Below are 16,017 nucleotides of genomic sequence, written 5' to 3'. Positions count from 1 at the left end.
ACATTTTACTTTTCAATTGTGATAACAAAAACTGTTGGTATTTTAGCATATGGAACTGACAGTTTAAGGGCCTCATGGTTAAGGTAGCCGAGGTATACACCTTTTTTCCCCACCTTTCTAAGGATCTGGAATCTCTCTCGGAAGGTAATGGATTTTTAGCAGTGGAGGCCTTAATTCCCTTGGGGCCCTGTGAGATGGTTTCTGGGTCAGCAGCAGGGCTTTTGTATAGAAATTGGTGTGAGTCAGGAACCCTGTAGTACCTGTCAGGCTTGACTGGGGCTGGAGGTAGAGAATCCGGGTTAAGGCAGGCCTCCGAGTAAACATCATCTAGGATGTCCAAGACAGGAGGTATAGCCAGAGGCCTGTGCTGAGGTAGCAAGAGAAATTCCCTAAGCCTTTTCTTGGAATCTGAATAATCTTGGCCTTCCCAGTGGAAGTGTTCCCTTAAGGTTTGCAAAGTTTCCCCAAATGAGTAATCCTCTGGGGGAGATACAGAAGGAATGGACTCCTCTGCATCAGAGTCTTCAAAAGCGGAGTAAGAATGTTCCTGATCAGAGTGCTCTGAAATAATGGAGCCCTGATCAGAGGAGGGGGATTCTTCCTCCACTCTGGGCCTTTTGTCCAGTGGGGGTTGAGAACCCCTGATGAGAGTAATTAAATCCTCAGCCATTTTAAGCATCTGTTTTTTAGGCCTGGAGATGGGCCCCGTGTAGCTTGCCTCCTAGAATGCATGGCTGCTTTAGACTTAGTGAAAGCTTTGATGGAAAAAGAAGAGGAAGGTCTGAAGACAACTTGAGAGGAGGTAGACCTGTCTACATTTTGAGATTCAACGCCAAGAGTGGCTTCGGTATCTGTAGTCGGGGTGTGAGCCGAGCAGCCTGCGACCTCGGGCACAAGAGACACCACCAATGAAGTGTCGTCGGTAGGCAGGGGCTGCGTAGGCGCCTCGCTGAGAACCGGACCACGTGTAGTCGGCTTTGGCGTGGTGTCGGTAGAGGCCATGGACCTCGTGTGTCGGTCCTTACCTTTGCGCTTTTTAGACAAAACTGGAGTCTGAGTATCCGACGACACAATATAGTTAAATGTTTTGCCAAAATAATGCTGGGCGAACTCCGCCCGACGCTTGATGGTGCGTTTGTTGAATGTAGCACAAAAGCGACAGACCGGGATGTCGTGGTCTGGGCCTAAACAAGGAATACAGAGGGAATGGAAATCCTTATGCGGTATTTGCTTCCCACATGAAATACAATTATTAACTTTGTCTGACATCGGTCTGAGGCAAGAAAAGTTTCCCCAACGGGGTACTTAGCTTTCAAGAAGACTTCGGTTTCAAAATTTTCGTAATTTCAGGAGCTGGCCGACCGGCACTTGAACTGCTTCTGCTTCGGGCACCGCGCGGCAAGAAAGACTGAAGAAAATGGCATCGGCTGGTTCCTTTATACCCCTGTCGCACTGATGTCAGGGAAGAAGCGACAACAACCGACGCCGGACCTAGACTTTGGAATTCGGCCGACCGAGGACCCGCCTGACGGCAGGAGAACCCATCTGTTATGACTGCAGCTTTATGCACGATGAACATCTCAGTAGTTTTAGCTAAAAATGAAGTCTGTTTGATTCAAATATCAGTAGGACGAAAATCTCCCTCAGAAGCCGGTGCCTGCACAGCGGCTCCAGACTCAAAGGTACAGACATCCTCTGGTTCCATAGTCAAAGAAGCATCTCGTGGCATACCGGACTCCGAATGGGTCTCAGCAGAAGCCTGCAAATCCACAGAATTGGCCATCAGGGGCTACAAAGGCGTCTCACTGAGTACCGGCTGGCTGGCGACTAGCTTAACGGAAGAGTCGTCGGAAGTTTCGGACCTGTGTGGTCTTGTCTTTGTCTTTACATTTTTTCGGAATATCGGTAGTTGGATGGCTACCGAAGCCATTTTGGAATACGGTGATAGAGAGTGAAAGAATTTAGCAACAAAGACAGCTCAATGACGAATGGTACAGGCATTAAACAAGGCATAAAACCGACAGCGAGGGATGTCGTGGTCCGGGGCCTAAACAGCTGACACAGTAAGAATGAAAATCTCTGTGAGGTATTTGCTTTCCACAGGCAAGACAATTGTTAACTTTTTCTGACATCGGTTTAGAGCAAGAAAAAAGGATCCCCAATGGGGTACTTATCTTTAGAAAATTTGTGGATTATTCAACTCGAAAATGAAAAATTCAGGTAGTGGCCGAACGGCACTTGCGAAATGCTTCTGCTTCGGGCTCCTCCTCGGCAAGAAAGACTGGGGTAATGGTGTCAGCTGCCTATTTTTATACCCCTGACGTCATGGAAGAAGCGAAAGTATCCAATACAGAAATACTAAGTTCTCTGGTATTCTGGCCGACTGAGGGCTACCTGCAGGAAGACAAAGTACAGTTTTGTACCTACCATAAATGTAGATGTCCCAGAGGAATGCATCTGCAGTCCTTACAAATGGGGTTGTCCTGTCGTCAGGCAGCCCTTCGGTCGGCCGGATTCCAAAGTTTGGGTCTGGCCTCGGCTGGTGTCGCACTTCACTCGACGTCATTGCGGCAGTTCTTCGGGTATAAAGGCGTCAGCCGACGCCATTTTCCTCAGTGTTTCTTGCCAAATATGCCAGGTGCCCTCTTGGTTGGCTAAATTTGGATAAATGCCAAAGTTTCCAAATAGTAGAGAGCAAACACACAAAATAAACATGTATGTACATATATACAAACAAATACACCATAATAGATGCCCCCCAAGCTAGCTGAAGATTGGTAAGTACCCTAGGAGTACCTCAGAGGGGAAGGAGGGTGGGTAATCCTGACTGCAGATGCATTCCTCTCGGACATCTACATTTATGGTAGGTACAAAACTGTACTATGTCCTTCAAGGATGCATCTGCAGTCCTTACAAATGGGTAGAATACCATAGCTAAACTAGGGGAGGAGGTAATGAGAATAGATTATGGTGTAGTCAGGATCCCTTGCAAAACAGCAGTGGCAAAGCCAGCACGGGATCTAGAGTATAGAGGTAAGTTATAATGCTTGGCAAATGTATGCACGGAGGTCCAAGTAGCAGCCTCTATAATGTCCTTGGTAGCCACTTCTCGTAAGAAAGCTGTGGTAGTGGCTGTGGCCCTTGTGGAGTGAGGTCTGATGTTCTCTGGAGTTTTCTTTCCATGGTAGGAGTAACAAAATCTAATGCAATTTCCTATCCATTTGGAGATTGTCTGTTTAGAAATTGGTTTTCCTTCTTTTCCTGTTGCATAAGCTACCAGAAGCTGGTCAGTTTTTCTATTGTTTTTTGTCCTGTCCAGGTAGTAGCGTAATTGCCTGTGTACATCCAAGGTATGTAAGAGCTGTTCTCCTGTTCTGTGGATTGGGGAAGAATGTAGGTAGGTGGATAGCCTGATTTAAAGAGACTCTGGATACCACCTTAGGCATAAATGTTGGATTTGTTCTCATGGACACTCTATCTTGATGGAAGATCAGGAAGGGTTGTACTGCCATTAATGCCTGAAGTTCAGAGACCCTTCTTGCTGAAGTTATTGCCAGCAGGAAGGCAGTCTTCCAGGATAAGTATTGCAAGTCTGCTGTAGCTGCTGGCTCGAATGGAGGTAGAGTCAGTTTTTCTAGCACAAAGTTCAAGTCCCATGCTGGCAATGGAGGTTTCCTGGGAGGTTTTACATTTTTAATTCCCCTCAGAAACTGCCTGAGCAGAGGATGCGAGAAGACAGGAGGATCCAAGCTGTATTGTGCTGAAATAGCTGATGCATGTATCTTGATGGAGGAATAGGACAGGCCTGTATGGAAGAGCTCCGCCAAGTACTCCAGGATGTTGGCTATTTTCACCAGTGTCACATCTTGCCCCTTAGCAGTACTCCAGATGAGATATCTTTTCCATTTTGCTGCATAATTCTTTCTTGTTGAAGGTCTACGAGCCTCCAGGATTATGTCCTTAACCCTTTGGGATAAATTTGGGTTAATTTCTGTTATGTAATGTTCCAGGCAGTTAGTTGCAGAGTTTTTAGGTTTGGATGCAGAATGTTGTAGTTGTTCTGCGTCAGCAGTAATGGGATCAGGGGCAGTTTCCATATTTGTTCCCGGGACATGCTCCTCAGCAGTGGATACCAATGTTGTCTTGGCCAGTCTGGGGCTATCAGAATGATCCTCGGGCGTTCCTCTTTGATCTTGAGAAGCACCTTGTGCATCAAAGGAAGTGGTGGGAATGCGTATGCTGTCAGGCTTTTCCAACTGAAGGATAGGGAGTCCACCTTCCAAGCAAGTGGGTGGTAATTCCTTGTGCAGAATTTCTTCAGCTGGTGATTGTATGGGGATGCAAACAAGTCTATTTGTGGTAATCCCCATTCTCTTGTGATGGTTTTGAAGATGTCCGGATGCAGCATCCATTCGTGGGCATCTGTTGTAGTTCTGCTTAATATGTCTGCAAGAGTGTTTTCCTTCCCTGGTACATAAATTGCCTGTAACTGGATGTTGTAGCTCAGAGCCACATCCCATAGGTCCAGTGCCAGCCGGCATAGGGGGTATGAGTGTGTGCCTCCCTGTTTGTTGATGTACCACATAACTGTGGTGTTGTCTGTCCTTAACAACTGGCCTTCTTGGAGAAGAGGTCTGAATCCCTGGATTGCCAATTTTACTGCCATCATTTCTTTTCAGATTTATGTGCAGATGCAGTTGGTCTTGAGTCCATAGGCCCTGAATGCACTTGTCCATCATGTGTGCCCCCCAACCGAGGTCTGAGGCATCTGTCGTGATAGTTTGTCTTGGTTGACTTTTGCAGAAGGGCAGTCCTGTGTTTGATTGACAGGCCTGAGCCCACCATAAGAACTCTTGCTTCAGGCATGGGATCATTGGAATTTTGGTTTCCAGGCTGTGCTTGTGCTGAGACCACAAATTCTTTAGGTACCACTGTAGCTTTCTCATATGAAGCCTGGCATGAGGGACCAGTATTATGCAGGATGCCATGAAGCCTAGAGCTTGTAGTACTTTTCTTGCAGTTAGATGGCTCTGCTTTGTTAATGCCAAGAAATAGAGAGGATGTTGCTCTTTCTTTTCTGCAGTTAGAAATGCCATTTGTTTTGATGTGTCCAGTTTGCACCCAGAAAGGTTATTATTTGGGATGGAATCATCTTGACTTTTTTGTATTGACTGTGTATCCCAGGGCTTGTAGCAGGTAGATGACTCTTTGTAAGTCTTCTGTTAATTTGTTTTTGTTGTCCGCTTGTATCAGGCAGTCGTCCAGGTAGGGATAGATTTGAATTCCCTGAAGTCTGCAATGAGCGATTACTGATGCCAGGCATTTCGTGAACACTCTGGGCGCAGTAGATAAGCCAAAGGGCAATGCTGAGAATTGATAATGCTCTGATCCTGCAAGAAATCTGAGGTATCTTCTGCAAATTGGTCTTATGGGGACGTGCAGGTATGCCTCCTTGAGATCTAGAGTTACCAGCCAAGACTCCTTGCCCAGCATGGGAAGAAGCTGCTGTAGGGTCAGCATTTTGAATTTTGGAACAATGAGGAATGTGTTTAGAGCGGACAGGTCTAGAATAGGCCTCCATTTGTTTTCTTTTCTTGGTACCAGGGAGAGCCTGGAGTAAAATCCCTTCCCTTGCTCCATAAGTGGTACCTTTTCCACAGCTCGCATTCTTAATAATTGTGATATTTGTTTTAGAGCTTCTGCCCTTTGAGAAGGTGGTAGGTTTGGCATTCCTCTCTTTGCTGGTAGTGTATGGAAATGGAACCTGTAACCTTTGTCTATAGTCTGCAAAATCCATTTTTCTCTTGTAATGCAGTGCCAGTTTTTTGAAAATAATGTTAGCTTTCCGCCTAAGGGTGCTTCTAGTTGTTCCCTGGGAGGTGGTGCCACCGCCAAGTCACTGTGATTGAGTTGTTGTAGTGGTGGTGGCTGTATCCGTGCCTTGTTGGTTGTTACCCTGCCACTGGCGACCCCTGTAGGCACCCCTGGATTGGTTTCTGCCTCTAGAGCGCCTATTCCTGCCTCTTTGTGCCTTAAAGGAGTCTGGAAAGGACCAATTCTTGGAGGGCCAATTCCTGCTAAACCGTGGTGGTTGAACTTGTAAGAAATCTTTTACTGTTTGCACAGATTTTGCTTTCTCTTCCATCTTTTTCAGTACCTGCTGTGCGGGGGCACCAAATAAATTGACCTTGTCCATAGGTGCATCGAAAAGCTTAGATTTGACATGGTCTGGTAATGCCTGCTCTTTCAACCATGCATGCCTCCTGATAACTGTGCCAGTCATGGCTGATCTAAAGGAAGCCTCCAGTGCATCATAGCCACATTTTAAAGAATGGTTACTAACCTGCTGTATGTTATGTAACATTTCTTGAACATACTTTTTATCTAAAGATTCTTCAGAGGACAGCTTTTTAGTCAACTGGTCAAGCATAAACTCTTGATATTGAATCATATGAAATTGGCAGTTCAAAGCTCTAGCTGACAAAGTAGCAGAGGTGTAAACTTTTTTACCCCATCTCTCTAAGGACCTGGAATCCCTTTCTGAGGGGAGGGGGTTTTTAGAAGAAGCAGCTGCTACAGCTTTAGGGCCCTGGGAGATAGTCTCTGGATCTGCAAAAGGGGCATTATATAAGTGGTGATGAGTGTCCGGGACCCTGTAGTACCTATCGGGCTTAGCAGGAGCCGGAGGTAAAGTATCAGGAGCAGTGCAAGCATCATTAAATGCATCATCAACAGATAGAACTGGAGGAATAGCTAAAGGCCTATGCTGTGGCAAGGGTAGAAAGGTCCTAAGCCTAAGGGTCTGTATGTTCTGAATCATCAGAGGAATCATCTGTGGCTACTGGCTCAGGGGGCTCTGCTCTAGGCCTCTTTTCTGGAGGAGGGAGAGAGGCCCTGTCTGGATGAGGCTGGGATCCACGAATTAAAGAGATGAGATCCTCTGCCAAAGAAAGCATATGGGAGCTAGTGCTGGGCCTGTGAGAGGGGGGCTTGGCAGGCACAGGTTTTGAAATTTTGGCTGCTTTAGCCCTGGCAAAGGCCTTAATAGACATAGCTGGAGGAGGCCTAGCAGCTCCACGTGCAGGGGTAGAAATATCTAGGGGAATGGTGTCTGATAAATCCTGTGAAATCGCAACAGAAGGCTGGATTTCAGAAGCCGTTTCTACCAGGATAGAAGAGGCCTCGGTAGAAGGCAAGTTATCGGCTGAAGAAAGAACCGCTTGCTCGGTTTCGGCCGAAACCGAGACACTCGTGGTTTGCTTAACCGGTTTCAGCGAAACCGCGGACCGCGAGTGTCGGTCCTTTCTTTGCGCTTTTGGTTATTTGCGTAGTCGGAGGATCAGACGGCATAATGTAGGCAAAATCGAGCCGAAAATCTGTTCAGCAAAGTCCGGCGACGCCTAAGCGTCCGTCGGTTAAAAGAAGCACAGGCTAGACAAGCTGCTACGTCGTGGTCTGGGCCTAAACAATGAATGCAATAGGAGTGGAAATCTTTATGAGGTATTTGTTTCCCACAAGATAAACAGTTATTAACTTTCTCTGACATCGGCTGAGGCAAGAAAGAGTCCCCAACGGGGTACTTAGCTTTATAGAAGTCTTCGAAGTAGTATTCGGTAGTAGTAATCTCTGGATCTGACCGACCGGCACTTGCGAACAGCTTCTGCTTCGGGCGCCACGCAGCAAGAAAGACTGAGGAAAATGGCGTCGGCTGATGCCTTTATACCCGAAGAACTGCCGCAATGACGTCGGGTGAAGTGCGACACCAGCCGAGGTCAGACCCAGACTTTGGAATCCGGCCGACCGAAAGGCTGCCTGACGACAGGACAACCCCATTTGTAAGGACTGCAGATGCATCCCTGAAGGACATCCCTAGTGTGATGACTGCAACAGTGAAACACGAAGAACATCTGAAAAGACATTTTGTTAAAAAAGTGACTATTAGAAAGGAAATACAGGGGAAGGAAAGAAAAGATAGATACTCAATGCAATCCTTAGTTCTTCATAGGTTCATACTAGGCTATCTGCCCTAGGGCATTTATAAGCCTAGCCAGAGTGTGTTTGGCTTTCGCCACCCATTTTAAATTAATTTTGCTATGCCCTTTTTCGAGGTTAGTATACTGTGCCTCTGTCTAACAGTGACACAGAAGTGATACCCAGGGTAAACCTACGATCCACCATCCACTCATCAAGATTCCTCTTGAAGAGAGTCAATGAGGGTCTCTGCCTAACCTGGACTGGGATTTTATTCAAGAGTGAAGGGAGCCTCTGGGTTATGAATCTGTCCCTCCAGCATGTCCTATTTATTTCAGTGCTGAGGTTCAAGTCTCTCGAGCGTGTAGCTCGATGGGATTTGGATTTTCTGAGGTGCAGCATGTCCATTAATTCCGGGTTGGACATGGCTTTATACGTCAGGCACAGATTGCCTCTGAGCAGGCGGGTATGCCACTGAGTAGAGCTGGAGTTTCTTTAACCGGGCAGCATATGGCATCATATGGCAACATGCATAACAGAGTTAAAGGTAACAGCCTCTTTTTGTGCCAGACAGCTAGCATTATTGGTGCATTCTAACATGGCATATATTATACATCATTGATTTCTGAAGTCTGCTTATAATACTCTGCTAACATTCTGGTACTCAAGTTAAATTAAAAACTCAGAAATGAAATTGCAGCACTAAATTTATAAGGAACACAACAGTTGTTAACAGTTATACACAGGTTTTTTTACCATGCTACTTCCAAGAAATATATTTTTAACTGCTGTACTCAAACATGTACAAAAATTTACCTATTACATTGCTCATATTAGAATTTGGACCATTGAGTAAACTGCCAGAAAGGAGGTCATCGGATCCTCTCTGTGAATTAAAACAGATTAACAACGAATTAAAAAAAAAATAAAATGCATCAATACCAATGATTTTTCATACAGCATTAAACCACGCAGCCAGCATTTCAGCACAGAGTTTAGTTTCATAAACTAGACAAAGTTTATTATACTACTGAAGTACAGTTGTTTAAGCTCTACTTACCTGTAACGGTACATCTTTCACTTCCTTACTGCTGCAGTAGCCTACTGGTTACACCTTGCCTAGAAGCTTCCCAATGCTTTTAACCCCTCCCCAAAAATTACTGGCTGCTTAGAAGTTAAGCCCACTTAGAGGGACCTATATAAGCAGCCAGTGACTAAACTCTTGCTACTTTCTTGCCACCTCATGAAATAGCAACATCCTCCCATAGGAACAGCACCTGGTAATTCAGATTTTTCTCATCTTTCCTTCACCTAAAAATGTCACTTAATGCATGGCAACTAGTCTGATTCAAAAATGTAATTGGAAAGGCTTAGATACTAAAAAGTCATTTAATCCAAATTTATGAATTGGTGATTTTTAAATCAACACACTGACTGCAGAAAGTACAGTTGTGTAAGATCTTACCATAACGGTAGATGTGCTTCTCTTCACTGTTGCAGTATTCCCTACAATAAAGATCCACTGCCAAGGGCACCCTGACATCTGGCTAGTATACCAAAATCTTCCGGTTGCTCAAGATACATCATACATCACATACATGCTCCTCGCGTACACAATAAGGCATAAATGTGACGTCCAGATGTACCATCCTCAGAACTGACAGCTCAAGTAGGAATGTCAGTCCAAGGATTACAGAGATAACAAGCACATCCAGAAAGAAAAAGAACCAGGGTGTGGAAGGAGGCAATGAATATTGCAACAATGAAGAAGACCTCTACCGTTTTAGTAAGATCTTACACAACTGTACTTTGTCCTTCAATTTCAATGTTTCAGTATTCCTTGCAAGAGGGAGAGTGCAAACCCTCAGGAAGATGACAGTGAGGAAGAAGGACCAGCAGAACCCTCTAGCGACCCATGGAGAATGGCTCTAGCAAAACCATCTCTAGCCCGGGATATATCATGTCCAACTTGTATTGCATGGTAAAAGTAAGCAAAGAAGCCCAGGTACCTACCTCAAGAATAGTGTTAGTATCTAAACCCTTGAAAAAAGGACCAGAAGAAACCACAGTCCTAGTAGAATGAGCCTTAAAAGCAACAAAAAGAAATGGCTTTAGATATCCAAGAAGGAATAGTTTTGTTTGGAAACAGCCAATCTTAAAAATCTAGGAAGAAAAGGAAAAGTACAGTTGTGTACCTACCATAACTGTAGATGTTAGAGTGTATTCACTGTTCCAGTCATTACAATTGGGTTATTCTGCTGGCAGGCTATCCACAGTTGGCCTGAGTTCCAAAGTCTAGGTCAGGCGTCAGATGCTGTCAACTCCTCCCTGACGTCAGTGCGCCAGGGGTATAAAAGATGCAGCAGACGCCATTTTCTTGAGTTTTTCTTGCCCCAGATGTCAGGTGCCCCTAAAATGGTAGGCTCACTAATGCCAAAAAGCATGCATAACCAAAAAAACAACTTTTCCTTCATCTAGAAGCAAATACACCACATAGGTTGTATAGAATAGAGAAGTACAGATAAGTCCAAGCAAGGAAAAGGGGGATGGAGGGAGGGTAACCTGGACTGCAACAGTGAATACACTCGAACATCTACATTTATGGTACGTACACAACTGTACTATGTTCGTGTTTCACTGTTGCAGTCATTACAATTGGGTTGAATCCCAAAGCTATGGTTGGGAGGCTGGTGCTAAATAGGATTAAGAGAGGCTATCAGGCCCTACAGAACTGCAGTGGCAAAGCCTGCCCTGGGTTTAGAATAGAGAGGTAAGTGATGGTGCTTTGTAAAAGTATGCACTGAACTCCAAGTTGCAGCTTCTAAGATGTCTTTGGTTGGTACTCCTCTGAGGAAGGCTGCTGAAGTAGCTGCTGCTCTGGTGGAATGTGGCCTAATGCCCTTAGGCACTGATTTGCCATGCTGTGAATAGCAGAAACAAATGCAGTGGCCTATCCACTTTGAAATAGTCTGCTTTGAGATAGGCTTTCCTTGTGATCCTGCAGCATATGCTACTAGACGTTCTGAAAGCTTTGGTTCTGTCCAAGTAGAAGCGTAGCCGTCTGTGAATGTCTAAAGAATGCAGAAGTCTCTCACCCTTATTCTGTGGGTTCGGTTAAAAGGTAGGCAAATGAATTGTTTGGTTAAGGGCCACACTGGTCACTACCTTAGGCATAAATGTAGGGTTTGTCCTCAGAGAAACCCTGTCAGGATGGAAAATGATAAAAGGTTCCACAGCCATGAGTGCCTGCAACTCAGACTCGTCTAGCGGAGGTTATTGCTAGGAGCAGAGCTGTTTTCCAGGATAAGAATTTTATATCAGCTGCAGAGGCTGGCTCAAAGGGAGGCAGTGTAAATTTTTCCAAGACACAGTTGAGGTCCCATGCAGGTATTCGTGCTCTCCTTGGGGGTCTTGTGTTTTTGGCCCCTCTGAGGTACTGCCTTAGTAATAGATGAGAAAAAATAGGTGGTTCTGTATTGTAATGAGCTGAAATGGCAGAGGCATGGATTTTAATGGATGAAAAGGAAAGGCCTTTATCCAGCATCTCAGTTAAGTATTGCAAAATCTGAGGAATATTTGGAACAATAGTGTCAATACCTTATGCCTGGTTCCAAGCACAGAATCACTTCCATTTTTCTGCATAAGATTTTCTGGTGCTAAGCCTCCTGGCCTCCAAAATAACATCCATAACTGCTTTAGAAAGAGGTGCATCTTGAATGGCTACATTATCCGCCATGCTGCCAGGTTTAGGGTCCTGAGTTGGCTGCGCAGTGTCTCACTGCCTTGTTGAGTCCATAAGTGAGGAATTTGAGGTAGTGTCCAAGCTGGACATTGGGACAAGCTCTTTAGGATTGGGTACCAGTGCTGGGGGGGCCAGTCTGGGGCAATCAGAATCATTTTTGGCTTTGCTTGTCTGACCTTGAGTACCACCTTGGGGAGGAGAGGCAGAGGAGGAAAGGCATATATTGTTAGGTTTTTCCAGCTGAAAGATAGATCCACTTTCCATGCTTGCTTGTGATAAGTCCTTGTGCAGAATCTTTGTAGTTGGCAATTATGAGGAGAGGCAAATATGTCTATGTCTGGGCATCCTCAGCTCCTTGTTATCATGCTGAAGACTTGTGGATCCAATTTCCACTCGTGGGGCTCCATTAGGTTTTTGCTTAGTTCATCTGCCAGAGTATTTATCCTTCCTGGCAGGAATTTTGCTTGCAGATGCACTTGGTAAGTCAATGCTGTGTCCCACAAGTTCATGGCTAGTCTGCAGAGGGGGTAGGAATGTGTGCCCCCTTGCTTGTTTATGTACCACATGACTGTGGTATTGTCCGTCTTTATCAGTAGTTGGCCTGGATGAAGTAGATCAGTGAAGGCTGTCAGGGCATTTTGAACTGCTAGCATCTCTTTCTGATTGACATGTAGATGCATTTGACTTGCGGACCATGTGCCCCGAATACATCTTCCTGCCATATGTGCCCCCAGGCATAATCTGATGCATCTGCTGTCAATGTCTGCCTGGCTGTGGGTAAGGTGACTGGCTGTCCCGTGTTGTGGTGACAGGCTTTTGCCCACTATCGAAACTCCTGTTGCAGGCAGGGAATGTGGGTAATTAGAAGTTATGTACTCACCATAACGTTCCATCTGAGTAGGTAGTTCATTTGTCTGCAACCTGTGGGTTACGGATCCGATATCGGATCCGAGCCGGCAACTTGTTTCAAGCTAATGGATCCGAGCTCCTAGCTCCTCCCTTCACCCATAATCCCCTGCTAACCCTCCATGACCTCAGATCGAGTTTGCCTCTCCATATATATCCAACAAAGGATATCTAAAAACTAATAGATCTAAAGAAGGTCAGGGGGAAGGAGGTGGGGATGGTTGCAGACAAATGAACTACCTACTCAGATGGAATGTTATGGTGAGTACATAACTTCTAAATCTGAAGTAGGATTGTTCATTTGTCAGCAACCTGTGGGACAGAGTCCCCAGCTACTTGCACCCTGGGTGGCCATCATGGAAGGATATTACGAAGCACCGCAGAGCCAAAGGATGTTCTCCCTCTAGAAAGCAGGTCTAGCTTGTAGTGGTTGATAAAGGTATGAGATGAAGCCCAAGTGGCTGCAGAACAATCATCATCCAAAGGAATTAGAAGTTATGTACCTACCATAACGTTCCATGTTAGTTGTCTTCTCTCGCCTTCTTTCTTGCTGGATGGGTTCGGAGCCGATCCTCGGCTCCGACTCGGCACTTGCTTTAGCTTAGGAACTCCTTTTACCAGCTCGAGGCAACCCTATATCCCATGATGCAAGGCGGAACTACCTCAGATCTCGTTTGGTAGCCAACCTACCCTGCTAAAGCCTATCCTAACATAATTAGGAACACAAGTTCCTAAAAGAAGTCCTCATATGAGGGCTCCGGAGGAAACAACCTAATAGGAACTCTTCAAGATCTGTCGAGGCCAGGGGGAAGGAGGGAGGGACGCAAGAAAAAGGTGAGAGAAGACAACTAACATGGAACGTTATGGTAGGTACATAACTTCTAAATGTTAAGTTGTCAATCTCGCCTTCATTCTTGCTGGATGGGACCGCGTCCCTAGCACCTGTATCCCGGGTGGCTCAATGGAACAGACTCTTGAGAACTGTGGAACCAAAACTGGCCCTATCTCTGGAGGCCAAGTCCAACTTGTAATGAGAGACAAAGGTATGGGGCGTAGCCCAAGTAGCTGCTGCACAAATGGTATCAATGGGTAGTCTATCCTGAAAAGCTGCAGAAGTGGAAAGACTCCTGGTTGAGTGTGCTTTTGGCTTAGAAGATAGCTGTTTGCCTCTGAGAGAGTACACATAGGAAATAGTGGAAGTCAACCATCTGGATAAGGTCACTTTAGATACTGGAAGATCTATCCTGTTTTCTGCATAGGAGACAAATAATTGGTCCGATTTTCTGAATTGTTTAGTTCTATGCAAATAGTACCTGAGCTGACGATGGACATCCAAAAAATGCAGTTTCTGTTCAGCTCTGTCGGAATAGTTTGGGAAAAAGACTGGTAGGTCTATAGATTGGTTAATGTTGGTTTGAGATGCAACTTTGGGGAGAAAGGAAGGGTTAGTTCTTAATGATACCCTGTCCTTATGAAAAACCAAATAAGGGGAACGAATGCAGAGAGCTTGAATCTCGGAAACCCTTCTTGCAGAAGTGACAGCCAGTAAAAATATAGTTTTCCAGGTCAAAGTACAGTTTTGTACCTACCATAAATGTAGATGTCCGAACTGGACAGCATCTGCAGTCATAACAAATGGGTTGTCCTGTCGTCAGGCAGCCCTTCGGTCGGCCGGATTCCAAAGTCTGGGTCTGGCTTCGGCTGATGTCGCACTTCACCCGACGTCATCTCTGCTGGTCTTCGGGTATAAAGGCATCAGCCGACGCCATTTTCCTCAGTGTTTCTTGCCCCAGATGCCAGTTGCCCTCTTGGAAGGCTAAATTTTGGAGAAATGCCAATGTTTCCAAAAAAGCAGAAGGCAAACACAAAAAATAAGCATGTATGTACATATATACAAACAAATACACCATAAGAGACTCCCCCCCCAGCTAGCTATTAGGAGGGTAAATACCCTAGGAGTACCACAGAGGAGAAGGAGGGTGGGTAATCCTGACTGCAGATGCTATCCAGTTCGGACATCTACATTTATGGTAGGTACAAAACTGTACTATGTCCTTCATGGATGCATCTGCAGTCATAACAAATGGGTAGAATACCATAGCCAAACTAGGGGTGGAGGAAGAAAAATTATGGTGTAGTTAGGATCCCTTGAAGTACAGCAGTGGCAAACCCTGCTCGGGATCTAGAGTATAGAGGTAAATTATAATGCTTGGCAAATGTATGCACGGAGGTCCAAGTAGCCGCCTCAATAATGTCCTTGGTTGCCACTCCTCGTAAGAAAGCTGTGGTAGTGGCTGTAGCCCTTGTAGAGTGAGGTCTTATGTTCTGTGGAATTGGTTTTCCATGGTAGGAGTAACAGAATCTTATGCAATTTCCTATCCATTTGGAGATTGTCTGTTTGGAAATTGCTTTTCCTTCCCTTCCTGTTGTATAGGCTACTAAAAGCTGGTCTGTTTTTCTGTTACTTTTGGTTCTGTCCAGGTAGTAGCGTAACTGTCTATGTACATCCAAGGTATGCAGTAGTCTTTCTCCCCTGTTTTGTGGATTGGGAAAGAAGGTAGGTAGGTGGATTGCCTGGTTTAAAGACACTCTGGATACCACCTTAGGCATAAATGTAGGATTAGTTCTCATGGACACCCTATCTTGATGGAAGATTAGGAAGGGTTGCACTGCCATTAAGGCCTGTAGTTCCGAAACCCTCCTTGCTGAGGTAATTGCCAGTAGGAAAGCAGTTTTCCATGACAGGTGTTGCAGATCTGCTGTTGCTGCTGGCTCAAACGGAGGGAGTGTCAACTTTTCTAACACAAAGTTCAAGTCCCATGCTGGTAATGGTGGTTTCCTAGGAGGTTTTACATTCTTGATCCCTCTGAGGAACTGCCTGAGTAGAGGATGCGAAAAGACAGGTGGATCGAAGCTGTATTCTGCTGAAATAGCTGATGCATGTATCTTGATGGAGGAGTAGGACAGGCCTGTATGTAGAAGCTCTGCCAAGTACTCCAGAATGTTAGCAATATCTATGTTCGACACATCTTTTCCTCTTTCAGTACTCCAAATGACAAATCTTTTCCATTTTCCTGCATAGTTCCTTCTTGTTGAAGGTCTGTGGGCTTCAAGGATAATGTCTTTAACCCTTTGTGAAAGGTCTGGGTTAGTTGCTGCTATGTGATGTTCCAGGCAGTCAGTTGCAAGGTTTTTAGGTTTGGATGCATGATGTTGTAGTTGTTCTGAGTTAACATCAAAGGCATCAGGGGTATTGACCACATTCTTTCCCAAGACATGCTCCTCAGCAGTGGGTACCAGTGTTGTCTTGGCCAATTCGGAGCCATCAGGATTATCCTTGGACGTTCCTCTTTGATTTTCAGTAGTACCTTGTGTATCAAGGGAAGAGGTGGAAATGC

General features: G+C 45.3%; 1 protein-coding gene across 4 annotated transcripts in view; it reads right to left on the bottom strand.

Moving 5' to 3' along the window:
• The window catches only part of PTBP2 (polypyrimidine tract binding protein 2), a 1,270,924-nt gene that overhangs the window by 1,122,021 nt on the left and 132,886 nt on the right, over positions 1 to 16,017 (bottom strand). For all 4 annotated transcript variants that reach the window (XM_044085703.1, XM_044085704.1, XM_044085705.1 and 1 more), the window contains exon 2: positions 8,788 to 8,857. In XM_044085703.1, the coding sequence (XP_043941638.1) occupies positions 8,788 to 8,803 (16 nt within the window). In that variant the 5' untranslated portion in view covers positions 8,804 to 8,857. The remainder of the gene's footprint in view (positions 1 to 8,787; positions 8,858 to 16,017) is intronic.

This window comes from Protopterus annectens, chromosome 10.part0, assembly GCF_019279795.1.
Source record: "Protopterus annectens isolate FY-2018-M chromosome 10.part0, PAN1.0, whole genome shotgun sequence".
Taxonomy (NCBI): Eukaryota; Metazoa; Chordata; order Ceratodontiformes; family Protopteridae; genus Protopterus; species Protopterus annectens.
The sequence above is the reverse complement of the archived record's forward strand: the minus strand, read 5'-3'. Positions and strand labels throughout refer to the sequence as shown.